This window comes from Engystomops pustulosus, chromosome 1 (assembly GCF_040894005.1).
Source record: "Engystomops pustulosus chromosome 1, aEngPut4.maternal, whole genome shotgun sequence".
NCBI classification, from domain to species: Eukaryota; Metazoa; Chordata; class Amphibia; order Anura; family Leptodactylidae; genus Engystomops; species Engystomops pustulosus.
The window spans coordinates 109,097,256-109,114,360 of record NC_092411.1 but is presented as its reverse complement, the minus strand read 5'-3'; the positions used below and the strand labels follow the sequence as shown (position 1 = coordinate 109,114,360).

The 17,105-nt window shown below is 37.9% G+C and overlaps 1 protein-coding gene across 4 annotated transcripts in view; it reads left to right on the top strand.

The window, feature by feature from the left end:
* AOPEP (aminopeptidase O (putative)) overlaps positions 1-17,105 on the top strand; it is a 304,550-nt gene that overhangs the window by 236,479 nt on the left and 50,966 nt on the right. For 3 of the 4 annotated variants that reach the window (XM_072150843.1, XM_072150841.1, XM_072150842.1), the window contains 2 exons: positions 9,467-9,529; positions 10,509-10,595. The exons of the other annotated variant lie outside the window; for it this stretch is intronic. In XM_072150843.1, coding sequence (XP_072006944.1) covers positions 9,467-9,529; positions 10,509-10,595 — 150 coding nt within the window. The remainder of the gene's footprint in view (positions 1-9,466; positions 9,530-10,508; positions 10,596-17,105) is intronic. 4 annotated transcript variants of the gene reach the window in all.

The following is a 17,105-nucleotide window of genomic DNA, read 5'->3' as shown; positions in this document are numbered from 1 at the left end:
CTGTCAGAGACAGTTTGACTCCACTAAAGAAAAGGCTAGTATATTTGATCACAGTAATAATTTTACTGTCATTTTATATGAAACTCATTGAATGCTGTGTATCTTGATATGGAAGTCATCTTATTGGGATGTGTGGTGATAAAGATTGGAAACCATCTAATTTATGAGTAAAATTAGATGCCCCTCCCTTAAAATTACTTGTCCCTAAACCAAGCCAGAATGCTTGGGCCATAAACTAGTATACACGGGACCTAGATCCTAACATAAATCCTAAAGGTCCGTTGATTGAATTCTAGCAACCTGCATTACAGAGGTCAGTAAAAAAGTGAAGGTCTCATCTAGAAACCGCTGTCTTTCTTTATGCATCAAAGAAATATGTGGCATTATTCATATTCTTGCCAAATTCTTTTACCTAATAATTCCATCCAGGTCTCTTCTCTTGCTGTCAAAGGCCAATGAATAGAATCCCAATAATGGGGAGAAATTAAACAATTCCCAAATTATTACTACAGATATCATAATTTTAGGTGTGTGCAGGACATTGTGAGGGAAAAGACCAAGTTTGTAGGATACCTGCATTGCAAGATACGATCATAAAAATATTTTGAAGCATAAAGACCATTAGCATACACAAGCCTTCCTCATGTCATTACAGACCGGGGTTATGGAAGGATTTGAAATTTTACTGAGATGGAAGTTTCCATATAGAAATGATCGTTGATTTAGCATTTTTGCTTCCCCAGGCACCACATTTTTTTAGCTCGTTTATTTTCTCAAACTGTTTATTTTGTATTGTATGTATAGGTCTGTTTATTTTATGTTACCCTCTTGTGTTGTAATGATTCCATTAAATCAGAAGCAGCTCTACCTAAATTGATTGCCTAATTAGTGAGTACATTATTGTACTTGGGCATAGTCTAATGCATGGTGTCTATCCTTAAAAAGTGTAAAATATAATTAATTACTACGTCATCCATCGGCTGTGGGTGTTTGGAGAGAGCTCTGGGGCTGAGCCCTTTCCATAGCCAGTAAATGCTCACAATTGGTGCTGTCAATACTTCTATCAGCTTTGCCGGTGACATTAAAAAGACGTAGGCTCTTGAGTGCCGCCATGTTGGTACAGATCGCCGTTGCCCATGCAGTCATGGGAGTGGCAATCTGTTGCTATGACAGCCTCAGGTCCTGTATACCTGTGGCGGTCCTGCATACCTGTGGCGGTCCTTTATCCTGATGGCCATACTGAGGTTCTGCCTTCCGGAGGTTCTGCCTTCCTGAGGTCCTTACTTTCTGAGGTCCTTTCATCCTGAGGTCCTGCCTACCTGAGGTCCTATCCCGTGGTCCTATCCCGTATATCTTGGGGTCAGTTCCCGTGTTCCCTTACTCCTGCCATCCTGCCCTGGGTTCCAGCCCAGTGGTGACTTCCTGTTATCCTGGACTTTCCTGTGCTCCTGCTGTTCCTTCCAGGGTTCCAGACCAGCGGTGTCTTCAGTCCGCTGTACCAGCATTACCAGTGCTCCTCTGCGTTCCTGCTGTCATCCCAAGCTTGGACTGTTTCCTGCATTTGATACCTTGGCTTCCACGGCGAGTCTCTTACCAACCCCCGCGGTGGTCCAGAGGGTCCACAGACTCTTCCCTAAGAGACTCTCCCACACCGTGTGTGACAGACGCAAATGCATTTTTTACCAATTTCACTGTCTTTTGATGTTTTTTCTTGCTTCCCATTGCACAGCATGGAAAATTCAATGCCGTCACTATGAAGTGCAATTTGTTACGCAGAAAGCAAGCCCTTACACAGCTCTCTATATGGAAAAATAAAAAAGTTATGGATTCTTGAAGGTGGGGAGTGAAAAATGAAAATGAAAAAAACAAAAAAGGGCCTAGTCGTTAAGGGGTTATATGTTCAATTGCCTTGCAAAAGTCTGTTATGATGCTATAGGAGTGAGAAAAACAAATATTCAAATATTACACGGTATACAAAAATAATTCTATTATTAACATGTCACAATTATGGTGGAAACCAATCTCAAATTATTTTCAATGATTTAAACAGAAAACATTTGAAGACGTTTAACCCACACTTGTTGGCCGTATATTTTTGTGTAACTATCCCTGGATTTTGTTATATATTACAGTCATTTCTTCTTTGTATTTTTAATATATTCAAATAAATTTTATGTATTTTTAAATGAGCTACATTCATTGCCCGTTGAGTTTTTTGGGATAGGTTGATATGCTTTTTTGTATGTAGCTTTATGGTTCTATCCTAAATTTTATGGGTTGCATACATTGGATTAATATTAGGTATACCTATAATGGATATTTTGATATAAAAAATTACAATGCAATTGAGTTTTCCATTAAAGGATGGAATCTCAAAAGACATCCAGCCTCAAAGATCCAGGTAAGTGCCAAAAAAAAAGAGTTATGATATCATTATTTAAAAAGAAAAATGGATTCAGTATTAGCAAATTGTTGCCTTTATAGGTTTTTAAATGCTCTTCAAATAATAACCAATCATGCAAGTAGCTTAAGTGATCTTGTTTTACGAAAACAAGCATATAGTTTTATACAATGCAGTTCTGCTTATTCAGAGCGTAAATGATTGTTATATTTTGGAAAGAGTAATGCAGCACTCTGTGGTTAATGTCTGGCAACATTATGTTTACTACAATTTGTGGCTTTTCTTTTAAAATATTTAATGTACCACAGAGAGGCAGACATAGCATCTTACATAAGGATCCAGTATATCAAAGCGGTTTTACGTGAGTGTTCCAGTTCCCAGTTGGGTCCACAATACTTTCCAAAAACACTGACGCCACATTTAAGTACACGAAGTTCTGTACTGCATGCAATAAAACAGAAGCAGCACCAATAAAATTTTACACCTGCACTCTAGCTGTATTTTCTCTCTCAACATTACACAACTCATTATTTCCATTATTTCAATATTTTTCCTTGCTATTTTACGCAAGTTTCGCGTATGGAATCTCCACATTTTGCAGACTGCTCAAAGGGCTGCCAAGTTAGCAATATACTTTAAATTCGCTTCACAATTTGGTTTTCAGAACATTATTAGAGTGCAAAAAAGCGGGTTTGTCCATATAATGATGGCCTCTGCAAAATACATGAATTATGAATTAAGTTGCATAACTGGGAATGGAATATTTGGCTAATCACTCTCATTTATTGTCATCTTTTAGTGATTATATAGTATTAAAACACATTCTTAGTGTCAAATATCTGGATCACATCCAAATTGTCTATTCATGTTTTAAGGAGCTAATACATTCACTTTAGGTTAAGACCTTGAGGAAGGATTGGTTCATGTTTGATCCATACACTGCAGTATTTAAAGGTAAAAAGCCTTGCAGGCCTCATTGTAGGACATACCCATACATTATGCATGTACTAACATTGCTTGAGAATCAGAACTTGTTGTACTTCTGTTTTACAACAAAAAGTGTCAACGAAATTATCAAGCTATGAAAAGTGTGGGAAGATTAACACACCTGAAAGCCATGGGCATTGAAAATACATCATAAATGTACTTCAGAGTCTAAGAAAAAGAATTGTTCAGCTTTAAAACTCAAAGAAAGGGGAACAGCTAATTGGTATAGAATGTCATAATTGGGGATATAGTATCTTTTTACAAAATTGAATGACATAGAATGGCAATAGGCTATTCACTTTGCCGCAAATACTCTCTCAAATATGGTTGATTTTAAATATGTACTTTATTGTTCTATAGTTATGAATATATGGCAAAAAATTTATAAATTATCTACTTTAATTTTTAATTACAAAATGATTCATATGCCATTTCTGAGATATATATACATACATACACATGCCTGTGATATCCGTGTCTCTCACAGCACTTTCCAACAACGAGGTGTGCCAGAGGCAGTACATGGTAAACGTGGCATAGCCTCCTGTGGCTAATCAGATTTATTATAATTTACCCTACAAACTGGCACTAATTATAGGTCAAGTCTAGATTTCAGATTCTGGTACATGCAGGAAATAAGACCAATACAAAGACAATAATCAATATTTATTAATCTCTCTACGACAGAATTCTGTCATAGTTTTGCACTAAAAAAAGTGTCTGCACCACATTTATGAAGGGTTTTAGACAGGCTTCTGGCTGTCCTACGACTAGCTCAACAAAAGGGGTGTGGTCTGTTAAAAGGGGGTGTGATCCTGTGCCAAAAAGGTCTGTGTGCCAAAAATACTCCTCACCCGACAGAATTTTGTCCTAACTGCTTAAAATGGACCTTAAAGGGGTTGTTTAATTAGGACACTTATTTCCACCTAATGAAAGGTATCCATAGCCTTTTTAATACTATTTCCCAATTTGTTGATAAAAGCTTTCCTGGCTCCCTGCTAGCAAACTGAATTGAGTCATGGGGGCTTTGGAGTCCCTAGTGTCATCATCATCATTACCGGTCTGCTCTGCTAGCTCTTACCCACTCCCTCATCACTCCCTACTGCATATTTCAGCTTGCAGAGTCTTGCTTGGAGCATGAGGTCAGCTAACAGCTGCATGGAGAAAGGAGGAAGAGCAGAGAGCAGATAATAATGATGACTCCAGCCTTGTAACAGACATCCATGAAGTTTGCTGGCAGGGAGCCAGGTAAACTTTTATATACTTTTAAAAGTATGTGGAAGCGGTAATGTTAATGATAAAAGCAGATTGGGAAATGGTGCTAAAAAGTCTATTGGAAGCTGTGATTAAGGAAAATATGTGATCCGGATGACAAGTTCACTTTAAGCTGACTCATAGGCATAAAATGCAACTAAAAGCAACTTTTGATTCAATAGTTTTTTTGTAGTGGCATTGCACTATTATTAGTAAATGTACTTGATAAAAAAAGTACTTGTATTCTTGAATTGGCATTTGTTTGCATATCTTCCCCCTTCTATCACCAGCCTCTTGTTAGATATATGACCGGTCCGTGGGATTATATCAGGCCAGAATCCTGCCATTGTAGTGTATGTATTTTGGACCAAGAACACAAACGTGGGGATTCATTGATCAAGATAAAAGCACAACCCATGATAAAATTATGTTACTATGTGGGAAACAAGTGGGTGGGTCAATGACGGGTTCCTTATTTGCTTTAGTTGTTCAGTATAAGCTCTCTCTAAGAAAACAACACTAACACAAAGGGCTTCACATGTTTTAAGGGCTGTGTTAGACAGCCTAGGAGGGTGGTAGAGCCAATTTCACATGGATTCATTAACTGGCGTTCCAGAACTTAGAAGAATCAGAACTCCTTAGTGGAAAATCATAGAGCAGTGGTTTCGGGTGGGCCTCTAGTTTATTTGAAGCCTAAATATGACTCACCTGCTATACTTCCACTGAGGGTTCCCCTTATCTTCTCACCTGAAGGTTCTATAATATCTGGTTAGGAAGCAGCATAACTTCATAACTCCCTCATGAAGTTATTTCCAGGAGATTTTTGGAAGTTTTGGCAGGAACTCTATGAAGACTTTTGGTGCCAGCCCGACTGACCAAAGTTTGCAAAATCAGCCTTTGATGCCCAACCAGCTTGCAATAAGATGACAATGAGGGGAAAGGATTTTTTTATGTAGGGTCCCCATGGAAATCTAGCATTTTACTCTATCCTCCCCCTTGATGTATTCATCAGTTTTGTTTGTTTTTAGTTGTGTATGTATACAGTATAATTATAGACTGGTTTAGCACCTAGTAGATGCCATGAACATTTTGGTAAATACTAGCAAATATACCACTTGACCTATACTCTAGTCTTGTACTAGATTGTTGATTGTTTGTGATATGGTGACTGCAATTCACTAATATTATAACTAATATTATATATTATAAAGTAACTATGAGGAGGATCTTCACTACATCTTCACAACATATTCATATTTCCTATATACTGCATGGATATAGATGAAAATACACACAAAGATAATTTAATTTCTACAGGGTTCATAAACACAAATGATACAAACAGAACATATTTCCTGTATAATTTTCTATATTTGACTGAAAAGTTAGGTTTTTTAGGTATTTTCTTCTGACATTATTTTTAGAACATTTCCCACCATTATCACAGCATTGTAGATCTTATATTTATGTTACAGTTGTGGGAAGAACCTAGAAAACCCCATATTCATTTATTGTCTTTATAAATATAAAAGCTATTATAATCATGAATAAATCAGTTCTGATTGTTTTTTTTTTTACTGGAAACAACTGAATAAATATTTATTTTATTGCATCATAAAACTGTAATTGTGAAAAAAAATATTTGCTAACTGAGGAAATATCATGTAGTGGTGAAACATGAAACTGATTTTACTTGAAATAAAGTGTATTTAAGTGAAGATCCATGTTCATGGTACTTTGAAAATGTAGGCAGGTATAAAAGCTGCCCTCTAAAAAATACTCTATAAAAATAGAAGTGTTAATATTTTATTTTTGAGCAATAAAATCAGAGGTAGTGAACACATAGAAGCCTAAATTAAAGCACTTTTGATGTGTGTCCCTTCCTAATGTGTGCTGCAGCCATGAGATTACCTCAGGCAGAGGTAGGGGGAGATGCTGAGGGAGCAGGTGGGAGGCTGAGACATGCTCCTGCAAAGTGTAACAGCCAGTAAAGACTGGTAACACCCCCATAGCACTCCATTGGCATAATTTTAAAAGTGGATTTTAATAAGGAAGGGGGCCATGGATTTAATTATGAGAAAATTACCACAGTACCAGTGCCTGGACCGATGAATTGAAGTGTCCCTGGTTTTCTAATGTGTGATTTTGATAGAATTGATAGTGGTTGACTTGTGTTGTTTTATAAATCTTTTATAAGTCATATTAATATTAATGACAAGTAGATGACAACTGATAATATGTAGGCATCATAATCGATGCAATAAATATTGTTGTACATGTTTACACAGGACAGTGATCATAACACTATTAGATGGCACGGTTTGTATTTTTATGCAAATGACAATTTTATCATGCTAGAGGGGCTTAAACTATAGCATCTTGCGGTGGCGTTGTATGCTTTAACAGGCTTCACTTCAGTTTAATTATGAAGAACTCCTAGCAAACAGTATAGAGCAGTGGTGGCGAACCTATTGCACGGGTGCCAGAGGTGGCACTCTGAGCCCTCTCTGTGGGCACCCAGGCAATCACCCAGCACAAAAGTCACCATTCAGGACTCTTCCTCCTGCAGTCACAGGCAGCCCAGAATGTGCCATGTTCAGCACTATTTTAAAGTGACTTGAAGAGTAAGGGAGGAGCAAGGAGGAGTGGGCAGAGGTGGATTATCATTGAAGCCCCTTCTTAGGGCCTGCAATTCATCCTGTTAAGGGGACCTTAGAGGAAAGCTACAGTAATAATCCGAATTTCTCCATCATTCTACTGTATTGGTGTCTTCATGGCTCCAATACGTTCGAATCTGTGACACAGCAGGGAGCAATAAGTTACTTTAAAATGGCATTTGGCACTTTGTGAAAACTATGTGGCTTTCAGTTGTAGTTTGGGCACTCAGTCTCTAAAACAGGGGTAGGGAACCTATGGCTCGGGAGCCAGATATGGCTCTTTTGTTGGCTGCATCTGGCTCTCAGGCAGATCTTTAATAAATATTGATGGCTCATGTGTGTCTCTTAGAATTATTACTGGACACAGGCAGCGATGTTACCGCTGCCTACGTCCTTTGTACGGCCCAGGTGCCATCGCCGCTATCATCTAAGCCTGGGTCAAAGATAAGAGCGTGGGAGCAATGGGGAGCTGGCTGCAGGGAGCGCTGGGAAGTGAATATTCATTTTTTATTACCTATCTACTGGGGGTATATGCTGGAGCTACCTATCTGCTGGGAGGCATGTGCTGTGGCTACCTATTTACTTGGGGGCATGTGCTGTGGGACTACCTATTTACTGGGGGTATGTGTTGGGGCTACCTATCTATCTACTGCGAGGCATGTGGTGGGTGTCAGGATTTGGAGTAGTGAACCCCCTGGACCGCCATGGACGATGATGTAAGCAGACACCTTGGATCGGAATCTAAGTGGCACCTGGTCTTCACCAGAGCCCGCCGCAAAGTAGGATGGTCTTGCTGCAGTAAGGTACCACCTGGTCGTTCCACAGGTACGACTTGTCTGCGGTGGCAGCCAAGGTTGAGGTGCAGGATCACTAGAAAGTCTCGTGTTCAGGAACAGGCAGGCGGTCAAGGCAGGTGGCAAAGATGCGAGGTAGGGGACGGAGCAAGAGGTCAAGGCTGGCAGATCAGGAACAGGTCCGAGGTCAACGGAAGCTTCCTCATATCCATGAAGAACTAAGATCCAGCGGGGAACCAAGAAAGTGGGTAGCCCCAATCAGCAGAGCGCTGGCCCTTTAAATCTGCGAGTGCTGGCGCGTGCGCGCAGCCAGGACGGTAGCAGTCACATGGAGACGTGAGTGAGCTCTGAAAGGGGCGTTGCCACAGAGAGGGGCACGGATGTGCCTGCGATCTGAGACGTAGATTGCAGGGGCACCCATGACACTGAGACTACCTATCTCCTCGGGGGCATGTGCATATTGTACGGCTCTTCCGGAATAACATTTTAAAATATGTGGCGTTCATGGCTCTCTTAGCCAAAAAGGTTCCTGACCCCTGCTCTAAAAGGTTCACCATCACTGGTATAGAGGATGCTCTTAACTTTAGGAAAGTTTGTTTAAAACACTTGCATTGTGCATGGCAATATATATTGTATTGTTTCCAGTAATTTTCCATCTTTCTTAGTTTCCTTGCAGTAAAATGTGTGGTCAAAATAATAATGTCGTTTGTGTGAAGAGTAGGTGGCCTTGCTAGGCTTCTTTCCCAAACCACTACACCCTTTGCATAACTCAGTGTCTGGACTATAGCCGAGAGGCAGGGTGTTGTTGCATAAGGTGTATTCCTCTAGGTATTTAGCAGCATGAGGTGTGTGTGAGCTGTGAAGAACTTGCTGATTATTTAATAGCTGCTAGTCTAAACATTGCCGCCCTGTGCATTCCATAAGTAATCCTGCAATGGGTTTCTGTGAAGAAGAGAGGAAAGATAAAACTTTGAATGTGTGAGCGCAATCATGCAAGCAAAGTATTTGAGGCTGACACTGAACAAATATTGCCGGGAAAGCCTCTACCTCCAGCCCACTATAGTGTGCAGGCTCCTCCCCAGCAGACAGAGCACAAGCTGGAGGTGTTTCATTTCCTAACAAGACACGTTTGTACACTCTCCTCACCATTCTTCCCTGCAGACTGGCAGCTGAGGGAGGGAAGGAGGGAGGCCGCATCTCCCTCACCAGTGCTGGGATGCGAAGCCTAGAGCCGCCTGTCAGCTATGAGCGGAGATGTAGACACAAGATGAACAAGAGTCTTAGACACATTCCTTATGATATTCTTTGTGCTGCTGATTGGCTGCCTTCATGACGAAAAGATTGCTATTCTTTACTTGTGTCTCCTTATGTAGCCCTTGCTGGAGGAAAGCCAGACATGGACAGGAAATGGACTAGTGCAGCAAGTCAAACAAGAGGTAAGGATACTATGAGGATGTGTTTTCCCCTATCCTCCTGTATCTTTTGTCCTGTACCTGTTGCAGGGAAAGCACCTCTTCTAAACTCTTTGTACTGAGACTTCAGATCGGACGGCTTTCTCTTTGGAAATGTTAGTGACATGGAATGTACTTTATCTTGACTGCATGATGATGGGGACTTTTCATTATATGGTGTATAACACAAGGCAAGATGTTACACAAGTAGTATTAGGATAAACATTGTGCCAGGGTTAAGGGAGCCACATCCTTTGTCTTCGAGAAGAATGCAGGTAATTGCTCTCTACCTTCAAGATCTATCCCAACTCTGGGATACGTAGTCCTTCATTATCTTTTAATCCTAAAGTCTCTTTGCTTGGCTAAAAAGTACAGACCTTTTTTGAAATTTAATGACCTTTCAAGGTCAGTTAATGACATAAAAAGATAATGTAATATTACATAAATTAATGGCTAATTCGTAGAGTGTTTTCGTGTAGGTTGTTTACCCATAATGTGTATTGCTACAAAACATGAGAAAATTACACAAAAAAAATGTTTATTCCTACAACACATTTAAAAAGTTTTCAACTGATACCTGTGCATTTATGTAACTCCAAAGCTAGTTGCTTGCCTTCACTGCACATAGAGCAGGGGTAAAGACAAGGAGATAGAGAGTGCATTCTGATCTCATATATTGTGAATGATTTCACTGAAGAATGTAAAGTTTTCTGAGTTTACTGTCATCTTTATTCAGAGCAGCTTTTCCCAGAGATAAGACTCCAATCTCTCACTTATCAAGCATATGAAATATGCATATTTTAGGAACGTAATTTCAGTCTGAAGAGGATAAGCGGGTTTTTTTTCCACACAGTGAAGCAATGGAAAAATGTGTGTAGTGTCTGTTTATAGTTTCTTACGCACATGGGCCATCTGCACACAAGTAGAGTATCTCTCTAAACAAAGTCTGTAATCTCTAACCCAGGTCTCAAAGTGGATTCGTTTAAACCAGAGAAACAGGCGAGGAGGAACAGGGCGAAAACGACAACGTAGCCAAGAATTTGATGAAAAGGTAAAAATCTGTTTGTGGTTACCTCATAGAAGTGTGTATTCACTACCTTCACTTTTGTCTTTCTAAAAAGTTTTTAATCCTATTTGTAGTTACGATCAAGTTTTTCTTTGCTGTTTTGAGACATATGATTTATCTTTTTGTTCTTTTGTACTTTTACCATATATATGTATGTATGTGTATATGTGTGCATAATGGATCAGTCTGAATCCTGATATATAAAACTATGATGATAGATTTTCTTTTTTTTATTATTATAATGTGGCCAGAAATGGGCTTATTGTGGTGATTCATTGTAATTTATCACAGTCCTGGTTTCATTTTTGGCTTTCAAAAAAAAGACTACACGATACACTCGGAGACATATAGATGTAAACATAGTTTGATACCTGGCAATAATTTGCTAGGTATAGATGAGTTTCATGTAATATGATCATAAAATGGGCTTTATACTATTGTAGATAGGCGCTTCTTCTTACATAATCACTAAGGTGAGTGTACATAGACTGCAAACAGACTGAGGGGCCCCAGAAATGGCAACCAGCCCAAAAAAGTTTTTCTAGAGAAACCAAATCTTGTGCATTAGATTAAGTGATAAAAAAAATACACGCAAGACACTTAGTCTTCTTAAAGTGAAGGTAAAGGTTTCATGTGATATTTAGTGTTTCTCTGTATTTACAATACCTGTTCCTTCCTCAAGTTTTGCCCTGTGATTTAATGACTGCTACATAATGTATTTGACACAGTTCTATAGTATTTCACTTAATTTTTCAGCTTTTCTGACAAGTAGAAAGTAGTTTTATTTTCTGCACTCAGACTTTGATATAATGGAACAAAGTTAGAAGGCACTTTGAGCTTATCGATAATATCAAATATTATCTTTATTGCAAACATGTTTTTTTTTCTGCCCCTACAAAACATAAATTTGCTTGTGTTATTTGACCCTTTATCTTACCTAATGTGAACCTATAAATCAAGACAATGGATGTTTAGGAAGTTATACCTTAGCAACTCTTATCAATGGCTTCCGTTCAAGTCCAGACATTGTTCATTATGTTGTAGATTAGATGTTATCCTATTGCAAATACTGTACGCCAAAGAATTGATATTTTTAGAAATATCCTATTATACACAATCATTTTAAGCCGCTGTGACAAAGAAGTTTTAAACTTAAATGTGTATTAAAGTTAACTACTAATCCTTGCTTCATTGGCACCTGTGCCATTGCTGCTTATACTGTTACTTATACTGATTATACTGTACCCTTTATTACTTCTCAAAAGATGCTCAATTTTGGGATTGAAAAGGAGGAGTGTAAAAAGGTTTCGATCATTATAAATCAGACTCTTGGACCTTTACTTTGTTAGAGTTTTATTTAATTTGACTTGCATTTTGTCTCAAACCTGTCTCAAGTCTTCCTTTGTCTGCACTATAAGAAGGTAAATATCTATACCAATAAAATATCTCTCATGAGATTTTTACTTATATCTTCTTATACATTTTTAAAACCTGAGTTCAGTGCTGCGGGATTATATTATAAAGCGTTGGCGATGGTCAGGGAATGTGTTAACACTGTTTTCAGTCATCCAGTGCCATCTGTAGTTGGTGAGTTTGCTGTGGAATCAAAAGCAACAGGGAGGCTGGTTTGCCGCCCCAAGCCCTGGAACAGAGCACCACAGATTAAAGCAACATAATGAAGTGCTTTTGGTCCAAAGCAGACTCAAAAATGTGCAATTAAAAGTTTAAAACATCCATTACTTGCTCCCTGTCTAAGTCATTTCCTCTGCCGCAATAATTAGATCTGTCTTGGCTTAGTTCTTATCACTCTGTAACATCCCTCCTTTAAGTCCCACACCTCTAATAATTTTCAGCAACAACTTTTTTCCTACTTTAACTGGTGACACATGGCTAAGCAAAAGGTTAATCTGAATCTGTGGATTGTCTAAACAGGAGAAATTTTGTATATAATTGAATTACCAAAATTCACTATAGCTATCAGATCTTGTGTTGTGTGTTTACTTATCCTGTTTTCATGCAGTTTTTGATGTCCGTGTCAGGAGCGTGCTGTAAAGCTAAGGAAATTCTATAGAAAGGATTCTACCATTTTTTTTCCACTTTATTTTTTAATGCCTTTTACCGAACCTTTCATTTCTCATGACTGACTTTTGTCATCTTATTTATCAAAGCTGATATCTATATGTTGTTCCTTCAAAAGGGCGTCCGATGGACAGTGTCGTTTACCTGCTAGGATAGTTTTCTGGTTTCTTTGTTTCATCTTTTTTTTAACTCGCTTAAATCTTTGCTTTAAAAAGGTTTGTGTGGCTCTCTGTAACAAAGCATCTGGTGTATGTTTACATGTCGGGCTAGTGGTGCACTTTCCATAGTGCACATAGTAGAGGAGGAACACCAAGCAGTTGCACAATAATCTGGACAATGTTGTCTTTGTTTAACCAGTTGGTAAAGTTTTAATGGATTACTGTATGTAGGGTGTTATTTTAGGTATGCGTGCTCAGACTTCATGGCAATCATGTAATGGAGATATTTGGCTGCAGATTTAAAGGACTTGTCTCATTATTTTTAAGGGTGTCTAGGAGGTATTAAGAAGATTTAAGATCATATTTGTGAGGGCTCCAAGCCTTTTTAAGTACACAGACAAAAAGTGTGTCTGGCGCAACAAACAGCTAGTGTTCATGTCAAGAATCCTGTTTACTGGTACTTTCCTATAGGAGAACAATATCAAATGTAAATGTTTTTTTCGTTCTGTGTTACAGGACAGACACAAGATATAAATTGCTGCTTAAACTTTCATTAATTTGTTATGGTATACTACAGACTTATTGATTTAATACCACTAGTGTTTGTTTTATATTTGGGTTATTTATGCTATTTTTTTTTATTATAGAAAATGTAAAAAAAATTAATAACTAAAACAATCATCGGGGGCAATTAATCATAGCATGATAATGTATTTCTTTTTTAAAGTTCAAATGAACTTTTAAATTCTATGTAGTCTCCTATGTAGTGGTGTAAAACAGGGTAGGTTTGTGGATCAGCTGATTGAAGAAAATTCATTTTTCCCAACTTCTTGTTCTCTGATACCAGAAATAATGAAATATGTCATTGCTACTCGTGCATTATCTTCCATATGTGTAGAGTCACCTAAGATGAACCTATACATTCAGTAGACCAATCCCATTGGTATTCCTACTCTGCCATTCCTACATGGGACCTTCACTTAACCTGCTACTTCCACCTCTAGAGTGTAATATTGTAGACTGTTTGGACATTACAGATGATATCCTTGGAGCTTTTATCTAGAACCCATAGTCCATGGTTTATCATGGTAATTTCAGTGATATATGTCTGCATACTGGAAAGTCGGCTATTCACTACATCAATAGCTTCCCTTTGTAGGTTTATTTATTTTTCAACAGTCTTTGTCATTTAAATTATATTACATTTTCCATATTTTGTGACAAACTAAAATCAATAAGAATTTAAATATAAGAGTATAATGTTCCATGTTTTAGTTTAAAAACAAAAGCAATAATGGCATTCATTAGTTGTTATGCTTCTCCTATACTACAGATAATATCATTACATACCATTATAATCTTGCTTGCCAGATGTTATTAGATTTTAGCCTATAATGTCAAAATCCATTATATGTAGTGACTACTCTCAATCACAGTGATTGAGATTCTCTATGAATCCCTTGTGTTTGGGGACTCTTATACTTAGACACAAGAAAATCTTTAATAAATGCTTTCCACACATCTTTTTGTATTGATCTCTAAATGACTGGAAGAAGTTGAATGGTCATTATTTCCTTGTTGTAGTAACCAATATTTTTTTTGCATTATATTCCACATTAAAATGCATCACTGCTAGTAGAGGGTGCATTGAAGGATATAAAGAGTGAACTCAAAGTATAATCTATCCTTTTGCTGTTAAATGGATCGTATTATTTATTTATGCAAAGGGACCGTTCAAGACATGATTTAGATTACAGTTTAGAAGCTATCTAAGCAGGACAGACACAGGAACATTTGCCTAAGTGATTTCAGAATAGAATGAGGTTATATTCTAAAAGGAAACAACAGGCTTGGCTAGTATTCAGCCACAGAGTATTGCATATAAAGGTCCTTCTCATGGCTGTGATTTATATGGATAAAGCCCATGCCTTTATCTGACCATCTAAAACACTAAGGCATGTTGAATGGGCTGTGCTATGTCCCCTCAGGAGAAGCCTTTTTTTTTTTGTATTGTAAATGAATAATAATTTCCAAAACGTCTCCAGGATTTCTCCTGTGCATTCCTCTAACTCTAAAAAAAGGGGGGAACTGTCCCCCATTTTCCAAACCTTCAAATGTAATCTGAAAACCCACTTGTTTAGGATTGCCTACAATACACAATAACTGCTCTGCTCCCCTATGCTGTGTCTCCATCTACCATCCAATATTGATTGCAAGCCCACACCTTGTGACTTCATCTACCCTCCAATATAGAATGAGCTCTCACAGCCTCCCACTTGTTTCCTGATGACTGTAGTTATTGTATTTGTACTTGAATTTGTTCTTGTCTTGATATCATGTCTGTGAACGCCTTATTGGTTGTACAGCAACATGGAATTATTGATGCTCTATAAATAATAAGTGTTCTGTCCTAAATGATGGGGTTGCTCCATAAAACAGGACACTGATTCACGGACCGACCAGATTTTCGTTGTGGTGCTTAGGACCGATGTCAGAGTATCTTAATTCTGGTGCAGGTTGCAATAAATTGGCTCTATGGTGTTGAAAATCCATTGATTGGATAGAATTACTCCTTTTTACTTTACTTGTTTCTTTCTGGTCATGTAAATTTATTTAATTTTTTTTTTCATTTTTCTGGTAAAGATATTTCGTACACATACACTTGTCTGTAAGTGTTAATCTGAAAAAAAAGGATTTATTTTGACTAGAAAATGTAATACATGTCATAGAGCAGAATTATGTTTATTTTTTTCTGATTGAGGAATATTTTGGAACTATTTAAATTTTGGTGCAGTTTTATGGCTTAAACAAAGCCAATCTATAGGAGATGCAAGTAAGGCCCCTTGCACACTAGCAAGTGAAATGGGTCTAACTTGCATCGGATTTGCAACATGTGCTTACTGGATTGTCCGGCCTGAACGCTCAGCAACCGGAACTGAATTCGGCATGTCAGTTCAGTTCCAGTTGTCAGTGTTTGGGGTGGACGGTCCAGTCAGCACATGTCGCAAGTATAGATTTTACCAGATTTACACACCAGATATATCTTTCAGCATCCAAAGCTGTGATAAATCCGGGGCAGCTAGTCTAGTCTAAAATTAAGACTGTTTTGATGAATATCAACTATATGTCCACTAGACATTTGCTAGGCAAATCTTAAATTGCTCCATTTGATCTACTGAAATAGTAAATGTGTTAAATGTCTACCTAATAAACAACATCTTCAGATTGCATAATGAATGAAGAATGAATCTATAGAATAAAGGTACAAGTTGGTGGAGGGAGACACTGGAGGTTTGTTACAGGTATAAGTCTATACATTTCTAGGGTTTGAAATAAAACATTCTTCCTGTTTACCATAAGATTCTTTTTAATTGTTTCCCTTGGGCTACTTCAGTGGATGCACTCTAGACCTGGTTAGTCTCAAAGACCCCTCCCAAAAAGAAGTGGCTTCAAATAGGCTGTGTGGTCTTGCTTTTCAAAGTCAGAATGATTCCATTAAAATGCCATAATGCTTATGTAGATTGACAAACCAAGTAGATATGACTTTAACAGTAATCTACTGATGTACTTGTCACATTAAGTAGTCCTTAGTTATCAAAACTACACAGATTAAGAGTAATATCTTTATTAAAAAAGCAATCTTATCTGCAGTGTATTTAAAGGGGTATTCTCATCTGGGCATTCCTATGTAATTGAATTCATAAACAAGATCGCTACAACCACCCCCACATGCTCTATTGAGACCCAAAAAAATATAGCAGATAAATTAAGTTAAATGTAAATGCCGAGATGGGAAGACCCCTTTATTGCAGCATCTGAGATTCGTGCAAGAAAGGCTTGGTTTTGGCCAGAGATACAGCAATTCTAACTACAACTCACTCCCGCCAAAAATTAAATTATTTTATAGTGGTTTTAAGATGCAATTTTACAGCACAGCTCATTCATTGCATTGCAAATGTTGAATTCTGCAACCTGAATATGCATCAATAATTATCATGAAATGTGATTTTGCAGCATTTTGCTTTCAAAGAATGAAGATAAGACACACAATTGTGGCGCACGTTGGACAGAATTGTGGTGCACGCTCTGCCTAAGCACCAACACGCCCCTTTTGGTGCACATTTTTTCTGTCTTGTTGGACACAGTGCAGCTGAGAAATAAAATTGGCACAGACACTTTGTAATATGTGTGCAAGCAGTTTGCATGTTCTTTCTAGTGCAGTCAGACAGAAAACTGGTAAAAACACTTGCTGTGACTG